Source organism: Capricornis sumatraensis, chromosome 9 (genome assembly GCF_032405125.1).
Source record: "Capricornis sumatraensis isolate serow.1 chromosome 9, serow.2, whole genome shotgun sequence".
Lineage (NCBI taxonomy): Eukaryota > Metazoa > Chordata > Mammalia > Artiodactyla > Bovidae > Capricornis > Capricornis sumatraensis.
The window spans coordinates 28,945,411-28,960,966 of record NC_091077.1 but is presented as its reverse complement, the minus strand read 5'-3'; the positions used below and the strand labels follow the sequence as shown (position 1 = coordinate 28,960,966).

The 15,556-nt window shown below is 41.4% G+C and overlaps 1 protein-coding gene across 2 annotated transcripts in view; it reads right to left on the bottom strand.

The window, feature by feature from the left end:
• The window catches only part of ZNF608 (zinc finger protein 608), a 105,421-nt gene that overhangs the window by 45,290 nt on the left and 44,575 nt on the right, over positions 1 to 15,556 (bottom strand). For both annotated transcript variants that reach the window (XM_068979842.1, XM_068979843.1), the window contains one exon: positions 14,299 to 14,554. In XM_068979842.1, coding sequence (XP_068835943.1) covers positions 14,299 to 14,554 — 256 coding nt within the window. The remainder of the gene's footprint in view (positions 1 to 14,298; positions 14,555 to 15,556) is intronic.

The following is a 15,556-nucleotide window of genomic DNA, read 5'->3' as shown; positions in this document are numbered from 1 at the left end:
ATGAACCCTCTCTTAGGAAACTACTGGGAGATGCACTTCTCCAAAATGAAGGGACAAAAACAAGAGAAAAGGGTGCAAAGATCTAGGAAACAGACTGTTTAACACAAGAGGTAAATGGAATGAATCTGCAGGATGGACAAGAGAAAGCTCTGATTTTCATACCTCTGCATAAAGTGGGAGCTATCAATCCAGACTTGAGCACAGCAGAAGACTCTCTAGACAGACTACTCCGAAAGATAAAACGTCTAGAAATGCTTGCTGTACATCAACAAACTGAGAAGCAGTTTATAATTCTGGCATGACAGTTTGTGACGAATTAGTGAAGGGCACATAGAACATTAAGCAAACCAAAAATTAGATAATTATTACCCCAGGGAGAAAATTGGATAAGGAAAGAGAGAGAATCATAGTACATGGCTGTGTTCTGATTAACATATGCATAGCCATGATAACATTAATCCTGGCTATTGACCTAACCTAAAATTACTGTGGAGGGCAACTCCAAAAACTCTTGAGCGTTCTGCATCAATACATTTTTAAGAATCTGCTAATGGCAGAAACTGAAGAGGAAATAAAAAGCCTCCTGATGAAAGTGAAAGAGGAAAGTGAAAAAGTTGGCTTAAACCTCAACATTCAGAAAATGAAGATCATGGCATCCGGTCCCATCACTTCATGGCAAATAGATGGAGAAACAGTGGAAACAGTGTCAGACTTTATTTTGGGGGGCTCCAAAATCACTGCAGACAGTGACTGCAGCCATGAAATTAAAAGATGCTCACTCTGAAAAGTTACGACCAACCTAGACAGCATATTCAAAGGCAGAGACATTACTGTGCCGACTAAGGTCCATCTAGTCAAGGCTACGGTTTTTCCAGTGGTCATGTATGGATGTGAGAGTTGGACTGTGAAGAAAGCTGAGCTCTGAAGAATTGATGCTTTTGAACTGTGGTGTTGGAGAAGACTCTTGAGAGTCCCTTGGACTGCAAGGAGATCCAACCAGTCCATTCTGAAGGAGATCAGCCCTGGGATTTCTCTGGAAGGAATGATGCTGAAGCTGAAACTCCAGTACTTTGGCCACCTCATGTGAAGAGTTGACTCATTGGAAAAGACTCTGATGCTGGGAGGGACTGGGGGCAGAGGAGAAGGGGACGACAGAGGATGAGATGGCTGGATGGCATCACTGACTCGATGGACGTGAGTCTGAGTGAACTCTGGGAGTTGGTGATGGACAGGGAGGCCTGGCGTGCTGCGATTCACGGGGTAGCAAAGAGTGAGACACGACTGAGCAACTGAACTGAACTGAAATAGATAGGTATTAGAACCATTGCAGCTAAGAGAATAAAGGAGAAGTTTTAATAAAAATATTATAAATGTTTCTTGATTTAGGCAACTGAGCCTTCCAGAAAATCTTAATAAGCACAGTATTTTGTATCAAGTATAAAATATTCCTTCTGTTTAGTTATCTTAGGGGATTAAAAAGGCACACACCATCTCAACATGCATTTTTTCAGTTGGGTACTCTCACTCAAAATACTTTTCACTATTCAAGTAACCAAAACACAAAAAGAAGTTAAAGTGCAACAGAAAAGGCTTTGGCTGCCTTCTTTGAAAACTGACCCTCTTTGGGGTTCTAACTAATCTCATTATGCTTACCAATAGGCCTGGCACTTCTGCTATTCCTTGTCACTTTTCATTCATAATCAGAAGGAAATAAACAGGGCAATGACATCAAACACGGAACCATAACAAGTTGAAGCTGCCATAATTTGCGGAGGGAATGAACACCACAAATTTCAGCTCCCGGACAATTCCCTAATATTCCTTGTTAAACACCAGGCTTCTCGTTCTACTTTCCAAATACACAGTGAGTAAATATACCCAAGATGAAGGTGGCTACCGCTTGGGTGAAAAAGCCTGATCACAAGTGGTCAGGGTGGGCGTCAAATGTGAAGAAAGAAGGGCTTATCAATGAGCCAGAACTCAAACCCCAAGATTTTGAGTAAGCTAAATGACTCCTCAGAGGAGGAACCCATATGGTCCAGCCCACATCCTTCTGAAACCTTACATTCCTCCCACGCCATCACGGAAGCTACTGGAACTCTGGCCCTTTATTCTCCTTTTGGCCCTGCCTTGATTTCCACCACAGTCGTCACTTCTCAGACTCCATTTTCCTCATTTTGAGAATATGAGGATAATGATGTTGACCATCACTTCAAACACTTAATGATCACATTCACTATACATCACGCTTTGTCTCCATCCTTGGAAACGTGCTACTACAAGAAAAATGCAAGGTAGGCTGCATGATATTTAAGAAAGTACTCAATTCAAAAGCCACATATAAAGTTGGAGGAGACTCTTAGGAGTCCCTTGGACTGCGAGGAGATCAAATAAGTCCTTCCTAAAGGAAATCAGTCCTTAACAGTCATTGGAAGGACTGATGCTGAAAATGAAACTCCAATACTTTGGCCACTTGATGCAAAGAACTGACTCCTTGGAAAAGACCCTGATGCTGGGAAAGACTGAAGGCAGGACGAAAAGGGAAACACAGAGGATGAGATGGTTGGATGGCATCACCAACTTGATGGACATGAGTCTGAACAAGCTCCAGGAGTTGGTGATGAACAGGGAAGCCTGGCATGCTGCAGTCCATGGGGTCACAGAGTCGAACACAACTGAGCGACTGAACTGACTGATATATAAAGTAAGATGTCCTAAAGGGTATACACTTCAAAGGTTCTCCAGTAACTGGCTGAGGGTCTGAGGTTAACAATCTCCTTCTGAATCACTGAAGATAAATGTACAGTCTATATAATTTTAACTGGCTCACTGCATTTTGCTTCTTTGAAAACTAACCCTCCCCCATCCACAACCCCCACCCCCCCCTCCACCCCCCCATCCCCTCCCACCCCCCCTCCCCACCCCGCGCCAACCAACTCCGCTCCTCTAATCCCCTAATTGGGTCATTTGTTCCACTACCAACTCAAAACATAACATTTTTTAGAACTCTCACTGAATGTATAATGCCTTTTAGTCACCCCACCAACCAGAGGTCTCAGCGAAGAAATAAGAACATGGCACTAATGCTTTTGCAAAGAAGACTGTCACAGCTCCGCTTTACGGCCTCCTGACCTGTCTGCCCTTGAGTATTCAGAGATTTCTTGAACTCAAAGCACCTTCTGCACGCTTGTTTATTGCAGCCACCCCAGTTCCAGATTCAGAGAGAGCCCAGTCGATGCCACTGATCTCAATGCTGCTTCATCTGCTCTTACAGCATTCACCCGGGACAGGTGTGTCTTAACTAGAAAGCTTTTCAGAGTCTAAAGAACTACAGGGTCTTCTCCTGAAGCTGTAGAAAGTGGTGGAAGGCAGTCTTCCTTGGCTCTGTTCACACAAGTCGGTCTCTGCTGCTACTCGGGAGAAATAAGACGCATTCAGTGTTCTCCACTGTCAGCTTGTGACTTCCTTCAAAAGTTGCCTGTCAACGCGGATATCAAGAAGACATCGACACGACAACACACAAACAGTGCAGATGTACAAGCGAGCCCCTGAAGGGCTGGCAGGGATAGGCTGCCCGCTGAGCCAGGAGAACATGTGGTGCTGCCTCTGACGCACCGCAAGTGCTGGGACTTTTTTTTTTTTTTTTTTTTCTTGTTAAGAAATATGGAGTTGAAAATGACATTTGGGGGTATTTTTGTAAAAATATTTGGTGAATATTAAATTCTTTAAAAACATTTCCCGCTATAAGCCGAACTGAGTTCCCACATTTCAGTCAAAACCTCAAACTGACAAGCAAATGTTTATTTTCCTTTTAGCATATTTTTAAAATAATTGGTTATATTCATACAGACACACATCAACAAACACAGACATAAAACTAGGCAAGGCTGATCATTGTAGGTAAGACTCTCTGGAAATCCAGAAAGAACCTACAGTCATTTTACTTAGACTGGACCCCAGGTTCTTTAGAAGAATAATAGGACTAATTACAGGAGTTTTCCACATAAATGAAATGCTAATTACATGTTGGCAGAGCAATGTAAAGTTCCCTGGGCAAAAGTGTTTAATTGTTCAGGCTTGCCAAACATGTTATGTGTCATGTAGAGGAAACAGCCATAATTCATACACCTGAGGACTGCAAATGCTACGGAAGTGTCTCAAAAATATATTTGAGTCAGAAGGCACCATTAGGAAATGAATATATATATATAGGTGTGGTGAGTATGTAATTGCTCAATTTACAACCCAGTTATAAGCAATTATCAAATGAGCAATAAGGGTCTTGCCTACCTCGCATCACTTTTTATCTACCCTCGCCTTGGGTCTCCCCACTGTTACATCAGACTTTGCAGGATACTCTGCAATTGTGCCCATGAGCTTAATTCCCCCAACTCTGCTGAGAAAGGCTCTTTTTACAAGCTAACACTATTCCTTCTCCCTACAGCTTACTTTGCTTAACCAAACTTATCTGAGAAAAGAAGGCCTGGGTACATATGGGAATGCTTTGGTAGATATTACTTTTAAAAACTACCTCAATAGTTCTTCCTCCTGCAGCCTCTAAACACAGAGGTGGCTGAGGGAAGAGGTCATGGGAGGAAATAGATGCCTGGAGATAGAGGGCAGGGCAGAGTCAGGGTGTGCCACAGAGAAATCCACAAACTGCTGGGATACAACATAAGACAAATGACAATATGTCACCAACAAACCATGCAGTGCAAAGCTTTCTCTATAAAGACCCTATCCTTTGTCGATCTTTATTCTGAAGGAGCAGAACCCAAAAGAAAGATGTTTGCAGAGACAGAAACACGAGTGATTTCAATTCCTCCCAGTTCAGAATGGATGCTTGACAGACTAATTTTCTCCCCTGGGTGTTTGAATTCCTCAGATCTAAAAGTCTCTTTAACTTCTTTCACTGGGGGAAAAAAAAGCTGTAAAATGTCATACTAGACATAAGCAGGAGTGAAATCTAAAGCTCACTACATCCAGAGCAAAGCCCGCCACCAGGCAGAGCCTCAGCTGCAAGCTCTCTTGGGAACACCACTTCACTTGCACACCTGCCTTTTCAGGCTGGACCGTTTCGATATTTACTACATGAAGAAGGTCCTATTCCCTTTTCTGTCTAGGACAGGACGCTGGATATTGGCATTGCAAGCTATGCATTTTACTTAAAATCTCATGTCTTTTGTCATCAAAATGTCACTGAGTCCAAAGCTGGACAGGTAACCAAGGAGGGGCTCCACTGGGCTGTGAACCAGTTATCACCTGTTGGGAAAGTGGTTAAGCAGTTACTATCTGCTGCTGCTAAATCGCTTCAGTCGTGCCCGACTCTGTGCGACCCAACAGACAGCAGCCCACCAGGCTCCCCCGTCCCTGGGATTCTCCAGGCAAGAACCCTGGAGTAGGGTGCCATCGCCGTGTATTAAAAATGCCTGTGTACTTTGACTCAGCAATTCTCCCTGAAAACTGCTGCTAGCCCAATAACTGCAAATCCATAAAACAATACAAAAACTTCATGCACAAAGATGACAGTTATCTAAGGAGTTTCTGAAGGCAGTGTAAATAGTTACCATGAGAGAAATTTAGACATTTCATGTCCATTCCACATAATATTGTATAGCAGTGAAAAATGTATTTTAGAAAGTATTTTAATAACATCAGAAATGCTTCTTATAATGTTAATATTAAAAGACAAGAAAGGAATATTCAAAAGTGTACTACTGAATGACCTCCATTTTGACATTTAACATTTTAACATTTAATAAAAATGTTTATTTAAAAAGCTAAGAAAGAAATCAACAAACTGAAGTCTTGTCTGAACAATGAGCATAGATGACTTTTTCGTCTGTATTTTTTCTCCCCCCCAAATGTCTTAAAATGTATTTCTTTTAAAACAATAAAAAAAACAAAACCATATTGAAGATATAAATGACTGAAGGGAAGGAGCACGCCAAATAGTTTGTTTCTCCTTTTTTGTGGAGATTAGTCTAATAATAGCAAAGCTGGAAGCCGAAATATTGTCAGATTTTATAACAGCTTAAAAACGTCAATTAACAAAGTAGATTTCTATAACTTTATTTTTCAGACTGTGTAGTCCAAACTTAATTTTAAAGTAACATATTCCTGAGTAGAAAGCGACGCTATTCAAACTTAAACAGGTATCAAGACCAGATCATTTTGTTCTGTGAATTTATTCAACATTCAACAAATATGTATGGTGTATTACTCCGTGCCAGGCGCTGGGGATCCAACAGTGAACAAAACAGATGGGGTTTGTGCACGAAGGAAGCTTATGGCATAATGGGGCTGAAAGGGATGGTTTGTATACAGCAACCCAGCTAAGGCTGATTCAGTGACTCCTGCCAAGATAAGATGCTAGACCTACAGAGAATCTCCTATCACTCCATGCTTAAGAATAAAAACTCCAGCTATTATTATCAAATTTCATCCTTCTCTCCAAAGAGAACTCTGTCAGATACACAGGAACTTTTGGGCAGTGACAGAAATCCAGAACACCTAGGAGGAGGTTTGAAGAGGCAAGGGCTCAAACTCCAACCGCTGTGGGTTCAAATTCCCTCGCCAGGTGAATCCCTTTCTGTCTCCCCTTTTAAAATATAACGAGTGAGGTCACTTTGGATTTTGTCCTGAGCACTGAAGGCAATCACTGGGAAAGCATGCCCAGGATGATGTCTGGCACAGAAAAAGTGCTCAACAAAAAAGCCTTCCTCTTCTCCGTGAAACGGACATATTTACACGTTAAAGACAACAAAAAACCAGGTAATGACAAAGAAGTAGAAGTCAGTAAAATGAGGGACTGGGGCAAGCGGGAGTGACTGCTAATGGGTGTGGGGTTTCCTGGAGAGTGATGACAATATTCTAGAATTAATTGTGATAGCTACACAACACTGCATACACTACAAAAACCACTAAGTTGTACACTTTACATGGATGCATTGTACATTATGGGAATTATATCTCAATGAAACTGTTTCAAATGTATTTTTTAAAAGTCAATGGAACCTTTTAATACATATGCCCAGACGGGCCAACAGCTATTCTATGCAACCCATGAGACTGAGTGAATTTTGTAATTAGAAAATAATATCTTCAGTTCCAAGTCACTATAATGTTAAGACTCACATTTTCTTGCCAACTCTTTCACAGGGAAAAGACACACAAGCATACTGGATAATACTACACACAACTCTTGAAATACAGCTTCTTAAATCTTTTACTATATATGCCTCAGTCCTAAGAAGAGTTCAGTTTAAAATATTTTACATTCGGTATTCACACACAAGACTAACTTTAGATACAATATCAACCAATCAAAAGGGGAAACAAAATGCCTTCAATACACAGGGAGTTTGAAACTTACCACTTCATTACTTAACACCTAACGTCACCACCAAAATACATATTAAAAAAACACAAAAGAACAAATGTTTGGTCCAAAGACATTATGTTAAATCTTACCTAATAGCCACTTACTATTCACATTGACAAGAGGTAAATTGACTGTGTTATGGTTTTCCAGCAACACACAATCACTCATCATATCCAAATTTTCTCATTATTTCATCAAGAAAGCATCAAACAGATCCAAGATAGCATAAAGCAAAAAACCCAGGAAAATGGCCCAGACAAAGATTCCCTGCTGCTATCCTTACTTCCTCCTTCTGTCAACACGTCTTTACTAAGCATCTACTATGTGAAGACCTTGTCTCCATCTTTACCTTCTGTATTTTTCTGAAAACATTAGTTTTAGTAATCTTAAAAAAAATGCGATATGAGCTTTCTAATTGTTTATACTATACCCCATCGAACAATTTCACTTTATTAAAAAATTTTTTGCCGCTGAAAACAGAATAATCAGAGAAAATAAAGATGGCATATGGTTCAGCAAGGGTTTCCCCAGGTGGCTCAGCAATAGAGTCTGCATGCCAAGCAGGAGATGCAGGTTTGATCCCTGGGTTGGGAAAATCCCCTGGAGAAGGAGATGGCAACCTACTCCAGTGTTCTTGCCTGGGAAATCCCATGGTCATAACCTGGCAGGCTACAGTCCATGGTGTCGCAAAGAGTCAAACTTGACTTAGCAACTAAACCACCACCATCATGATAAAGCAAACATATGGATCTGATTTTCTATTTGGGTTGCCTTTTGCATGTGAAAATGAGCAGCACTTGTACATTTTTCAAAGTGCATCCTTTGAGCTGCCCTACCACCAATGGTGATGTATCTTAGGAGACAATCCACATTTTCATCGGCAACCCCTACAGCGAGATGGCCCGGGAAGGTTGAGGGTGTGAGTGGAAGCAACTAGTAGGTCTTTTAGCCCTCTGAGAAGTTTATGCTGAGGATCACCTTTGGACCCTTCCTCTCATTTATGATTAAACAACTATGCTCACCTACCAAACTCACACCCCGGGAGCTGCTTTATCTCCATCGAGTATGGTACTGACAGGGAGCATGGCCATCAGCCATCTTAAAGTTACCCCTCACTGCACAGCTATAATCATCAACTGATATGGCAGGGAATGAAATGCAGAAGTGAAAGTGGGCATCTTACTCCGCTTGTGAGTCAAAACTGAATTTATAAAATCACTGGGAACTATCTCAAGAAATAGTAATGTTTCAATCATTAAAGTACTAGACCAACTCTGTGTTCAATTACTAAAAATACAAAGTAAGCTTGGATTGATACTTAATCTCATGAGTCAAAATTTAGAAAGAAATGTTCTCTTTTCAAAAAGGTTGGTAAGTAAATACTGCAGAATACAAATAACAATAGCAAACATTAGCTCCATCGTCAATTATGTGGGATCACCTGCTTTTTAATAAATTAGATGGGATGGGGAGGGAGGTAGGAGGGGGGTTCAGGATGGCGAACACATGTACACCCATGGCAGATTCATGTCAATGTATGGCAAAACCAATACAATATTGTAAAGTAAAAAAATAAATTAATTAATTTAAAAAAAAAAGAATTCCAAAGGGGGGAATAAAAAATTGGCTTGAGACCCCTTCCCCTGCACATAAAAACACTATTTTTGTGTGACTTGGGAGATGCAGAAAAAGCAGCACAATTTAAGAACATCTCTGATGGTTTAAAAGAGAATCATTTACTTCTCTAATTAAAACATTAATTCCCAAGATCACTTTTCTTTCTTCAGAAAACACACCGAACATCAGGTGAAGGTCCTGATGTAAACAAGCATTCTTCCTCTCACACTAGGTGTTTTCTCATAAAAGAAAAGAAAGTGAGGTCGCTCAGTCATGTCCGACTCTTTGCGACCCCATGGACTGTAGCCTACCAGGCTCCTCAGTCCATGGAATTTTCCAGGCAAGAATACTGGAGTGGGTTGCCATTTCCTTCCCCAGGAGATCTTCCCGACCCAGGGATTGAACCCGGGTCTCCTGCAGATGCTTTACCATCTGAGCCACCAGGGAAGTCTCTTTTCTCAGATGTCATAATTTTTATTTCTATTATCCCCTCTGAAAACTCCCTATGTTTTCTGAGTACAATCTTTCATTTGCTACTTTTATCAACTTTCCTTAATACTTTGGGTTTCTGAACTATTTCAAAAATAACTCAGCAGACCACACAGAAATGAAGTCACAGTATCTGGCTTACAGGAGAAAGAAACTAAGGTCTGCCTCACTGTATTAATGACTTGGGATGAGTGATACACCAGCTAATTGTTCACTAAGCCCCTCAAAACCTCTGTGGGGTTCATGTTCAGGATCAAAGCTAGGCCTCTTTCTCATTAGCACAGGTATTAAACGGCTATGCTCACCGGCCACACTAGAGCATCCCGATAGCCATTATCCACCCTGTGAGGTACACGGGGCAGGTGTTTCTGTCCATTTCATACCTGAGAAAATGAGGTAATGCCACATGTGACTTCCTTAAAGGGAAAAAGTCAAGCAATGTGCAAAGGGCCAGGACAATCCCCTCTTTCCCCTGAGACAATGGTTCTCATAATTGTTTATACATTAGAAACCCCTGGAGCGAGTTGGAAAAAAATACCAGTGGCAGGTCACCAAATTGCCAGCCCAGACTAAGGAGATGCCAGGGCATCAGTGTGGTTTAAAAGCTCTCCAGGTGATTCACAGGCACAAAGTTGAGAACCACTGATCTATAACCTACAGATGTTTGAAAGGCCTTCACTGACAAATGACCAGTTTTCTTTCTCTCACTTCCTTTTCTTCAGGACAGAATGGCAGAGCCATGGTAAATGACAGTCATAACAATGAACAGTGGACCCAGCGGAACCAAGTATGTTCTCAGGGAGGGGAAAAAAAAAAAAACCAGTAAGAAACAGGATTCAGTAAGAATCAAAAGGAAAATACAGTCTTGAAATCTAAAAAAACCAAGCTCAACACACTTGTATTTATACAAAATGCATACACACCATGTTTTCTTTGTCCCACCCGCCACACCAAAAGAGCAAATTTTCAAACAAATAACTATACATTGGCATGTGTGTCCCAAATGTCAGGAATGAAATGCTAAGGGAATTCTTTCTAACATCTGCGAGTGATTTTGTAGAATACGTCATTGCTCCTATGCATTCACCTTGAAGAAGAAAGATCAGAGTAGAGTAACTATACATCCAAATGAAGTAATAATTTTTCTCTCCTATTAAGCATGATCTGAAACCCACTAATTATTTCCAGAGGGAACTTCTCTCCTAACACTTTATTCCTAGTAGAGTTTTTGGCAGTAACATAAGCGGGAAAGTCTGATTAAAAGAACCCTCCTCAAATGAAGAATGCCAAGCATAAGAAACCATAAGGTACCTAGTGGGGATGTCATATTTCAGCTCTGTCGCTCCTACTATCTTCCAATGAAATCACAGGGACACTTGATATTCCCCCAAAGACTGCAAATGGGGCCTTTTAAAATTTCTGGGATCTTAGAACAAGCATATACAAACTTCACACATGGGTGAATGCACATAAATTGGGGTTTGTGAAAAACACTACCAGTGATACAATATCTTCAAAATGAAAATACCAAGGAAGAGATTTTATTCAACTCAATCTATAACATTAGTCAAAGGCAACTGACAGTTTTACAAGTGCTCGACCTGAAGCTCTTTGTTAGTGAAACCTAGTACTAGAAAAAACGAGGCTTACTTTCCCTTCACTTCTCCCCAAATCCATCTCTTTTAGCTCTGTCAAAGAACTGGCTCCAAATCTGTTTGTTCCGCTTCTCTCTTTGTTTTTCCCAAAAGGGAAAAATTAATGGTCAAGTGGGTTTAATTTTTAAATTGGTACAAGAGTTTTAAACACACTGTACCAAAAAAAAAAAAAAAAGTGCAAGTGGAATGCTCTTGAAAACAGTTACACATTAAACACACATCTTATGACCCAGGCCTCTACTAAGGCAAGTTCTTAAGTTCTATGGAGGTCAGAAGTTTAGTTTATTCAGCAAGAATAACTCTATTAACAGCTCCATCTCCTTCTTGTCACCACAGTAAACATCCACACATTCCAAATCCTGGAAAATGTGAGGCAATTCAGAGGACGCTGGAGCTGTGGAAGACTCCACTACTCTGCCTGAGAAGCTTCTAAAACTATCTGTCTGTCATCTGAAGGAAGTCACCCACGGGGATTCAGGGATCCCAGAGGATCAGAGAAGGCACACTGAACTCAGGAGATGGATTTTCAGAGAACAGCAAGGAACTGGGGAGGCTTTATTCATATCACTTTTAAATAATAATGGTGATGAAAGCCCTTTAAACGTATGCCCAGAGCATCAGAATTTCCAATCAACATATATACTATTGCTTTCAAACACAGATTTTCTTTTTTCTAAATAATCCCATCTTTTACTAAAGTGAAAGTGAAGTGACTCAGTCGTGTCCAACTCTTTGCCACCCCATGGACTGTAGCCTACCAGGCTTCTCCGTCCATGGGATCTTCCAGGCAAGAACACCAGAGGCACTGGAGTGAGCTGCCATTTCCTTGCCCAGGGGATCTTCCCGACTCAGGGATCAAACCCAGGTCTCCTGCATTGCAGGCAGCCGCTTTACCCTCTGAGCCACCAGGGAAGCCCCTCTTTTACTGAAGGCCAAGGTTAAAAGTAAAAAAATCAGCAGACTCAACTCCTAAGCAAAGTGAGAAGAAAAAGAAAAAAAAAAAACTAAACTAAACTTAGAGCTGTTTCAGAACCACAAAAACCTTCTGGATTTTTAATTTGATTTTACAGCATCTACCACGCAGGAAGGTCACCCTGCAGGAACCTGTCCTATCCCACACTGAATGAAATAAAAGAAATCATGACGCACTGTAAACTGACAGGCGCTAAGTCACAGCTAGGAAAATGGAAGACAGTGCTTCACCCTAAGGAGTCAGTTATCCAAGTACAAGACAATCTGACTTTCAATTTGATGTAAAATTAATCCTTACTCTTTTAAAATCATTTTATACCTGAAAATCAGCACCTCCACTGATTAATCTTAACAATGTCTTGAAGTCTTTTCTACGTTTTCTCACGGAGATGCCAGTCTGAAGCCCTTATCCATCACTTCTCCTCTAGGGAAAAAATCTAAGGGAAGATGAACCGTGCACAACCCAGAGGCGACGAAGGAGACGCCAGCTCCCCACGTGGACCCCCCTGCACTGGGCGGGGTCTGGACAGACAAGCAACATGACCGAGGTTTAATTCCAGCTCCTCTGACACTGATCCCTCCCAATGTGGTTGTGTAGTACTGAGTTAAGTGGCTTTCCAGTTTCAGGTACAAAGAGGGAGAAGGCGCAACACCTCCCATGTTTCTAAAACCAAGAGTAAATTTTAACTGTCAGTTCTATTTGAGCAAATAAGAGATCTCTCCGGATCTGCTGCTTTCATTCCCTCTCATGGCTGCTTCCTATAGAATTCAATCTTGATTTTTCCTTACTGATGCTATCTACCAAATTTTCTATCTAATGATGTAATCCATCCTACAAGAAGAGTAAATTCAATGTAATATGTAGAATTCAAAGATTTTCCTTAGAAGTTTTGTTTTTCCGTTTTGAAACAGCCTGAGTTATTTTTTTGCCTACTCACAGTTATAATCACACCTGTCGCCTGATTTCCAGTCATTTTTATTCTCATTCCCTAGTTTGGCACCATTCTTAACTATTTTCTCCCAACCATTTCTTTCCCAACAATCACCCCCAATATATTGTCCTTTCCCATCCACTCAGCCTCTTCAGCATGTATTTTACTTCTCCTTTGAGTTTCAGCCTCCAGTTCTCCCCCTTGATACAGAGGAATCTATTGATTTTGCATCTCAGGTCCTTCTTGTTACCTTTATCCTTGCTCTGGACTCCTCTCCTAAAAGACAATGATACTGATAAGGGTCATCTCCTCACTCTTTCCAATCTAGCTCAGAGGAAAAACGTTTTCCCTATGTTTTTCACTTTCCTTTGGTCCCTGGTGTACCCTGGGGCATGCTTCTTCCCCATGGCAGGAAGCACGCCGCAATGCAGCAGTGGAGCTCTCTCCTTCATAATTAGTTTGTACTGATTACCTACTGGCCTCTGTCAAGGACACATGTGAAACGTGCTATATGGGACAATCATGTACTATGAGATGTGGCCACCCATGTCTGGATCCACTGTCAGTGCGACACACATCTGATGTGTATTTCCAATAGGAATGGGCGATTCACCCAATCTCTCTCTCTTGCACCTTGGGTCTCATGAGTAATGGACAGCACTTGCCAGAGGGCCTGCTGAATTCGGGGACCAGGAAGGTGCTACGTCTCCAGCCACAGAAAAGAACTGACTGACTCAATTGGAGCTTACACCTTGGACCTTGGCTTCATTAGCTCTGAGCAACAACTGGCCACCGTCAAATCACAGTGATGGCCCTTGCCAAATGTAGGAACACTGGCTCCATTCAGAAGGTAAATATAAGCCTCAACAACACAAAAACAACCACCTCAAGACAGATCAGCTGGCAAACCAAGAACAAAATGAACTTGAGATCTGTTGCCCATTCTAATTTTCATGATACCTCCTAGGAGAAACGGTAACCTTCAGCCTGCTTCTCAGAGTCCTTCCAAGTTAAAGCACTTAGAGTGGAGAACCACTTAGACAGACACCAGACTGCTCCTGAATGAATGTAAAAGCAGCCATAAACAAAAAGAGAAACATAGCTCTTATTTCAACAAAAATCAAGAGCGCATAGAAACCACTTTTCTTTTCTCTCTGAATACCACAAAGCAAATTCCCATTACAAGTAGACACAGAGACATCACAGGGAAGAGGACATGGGGGAATAGATAAAAATAAATTGTATTTACCTTCTTCTGTTTCATGCCACACGATCCCTTCCAAATTCACACTGGTTCCGGGTTCACAGGGCCCAAGACACTCTGGCTCTGTCACTACTCCAACTTCACACGTATTGACACCCACGGAACGAGTCCGAACCAAAAGCTGTTCAACCGGTGCTGCAATATTGGATGAAGATGGGGGAAAGTAGGAGGGCAGAAGCTGAGGCGTGAGACTGCTGGCGATCGGCGGCGGAGGCGCTGGCACTGTGAACAGGGGGTCAACCTGAAAGATAGACAGGCTTACTGCAGTGGTGCTGCGTGCTTGGAGCGCTTCTCAATGCAAGCTGTTTACATCACTTCCAGAACACATCACCAATCCAAATTCCATTTGCAATTATAATATGCTTTGAGTGTTTTAATGGTGCCAAAACACAAAGTAGAAGAGAAATAAGCATTTTCATTTTTCATGACACACAAAGTAAACATTGGAGCTCTAGCTTCTTGGGTTACAGACCAGCCTTTGGGGTCCTTATAAATTCACCAATTGAAAATCTTTAGCCTCAAAAGATGTGAAGGAAATATGCTTTGCAAAATGAAGACTATTTCCCACATGGTATGAAACTGTATTTTCAACATAACAACATTTTCCAAAGGAGAAACTCCAATAAATATCCATATAGGCATCACTGGACATTTAAGCATAAGAGATGGATTAAAATTGTTTTCAAAGTACTTTATAAACCATAATGAATTCAATCACTATTAAATAGATTAACTTACTCTGCCGAACATACAAAATTATAAACATGATTACACACACAGAAACACAGAAATTGGATATTATTAGCATGTATTAGGCATCAACTTTTAACTAAGTGTTCTGCTGCCAAGGTTGACAGCGTTCATAGAAATGGAGAACTACCCGTAAATGCATGTGCTCAACAGAATCTGAGCTCCTCCCCCTGCACAATCCTTTAGTGCTTCAACTTGTAAAGATCCCTGATGAGTGTGATCGGGACTCAGCAACTCTATGTTCAGGAAAGAGAAATGTCAGCCAAAACGAGACCCTATGGTGCAACTACTCCCTTGCACCCCAATCCTGAGAACAAGAGCAAAGGTGTCTTTCATCACAAAAAATGCAGGAGTCAGGCCATTAATGAAACCAAAAGCTACGTATGTACTGAGCAGGTAGGTCACCAACAGACTGATCACTCCTTCCAACCACTGTAACAACTGTCATGACTGCTACAGAATAGCTCTGGCCCTGCTGACCGGTTGTCACATG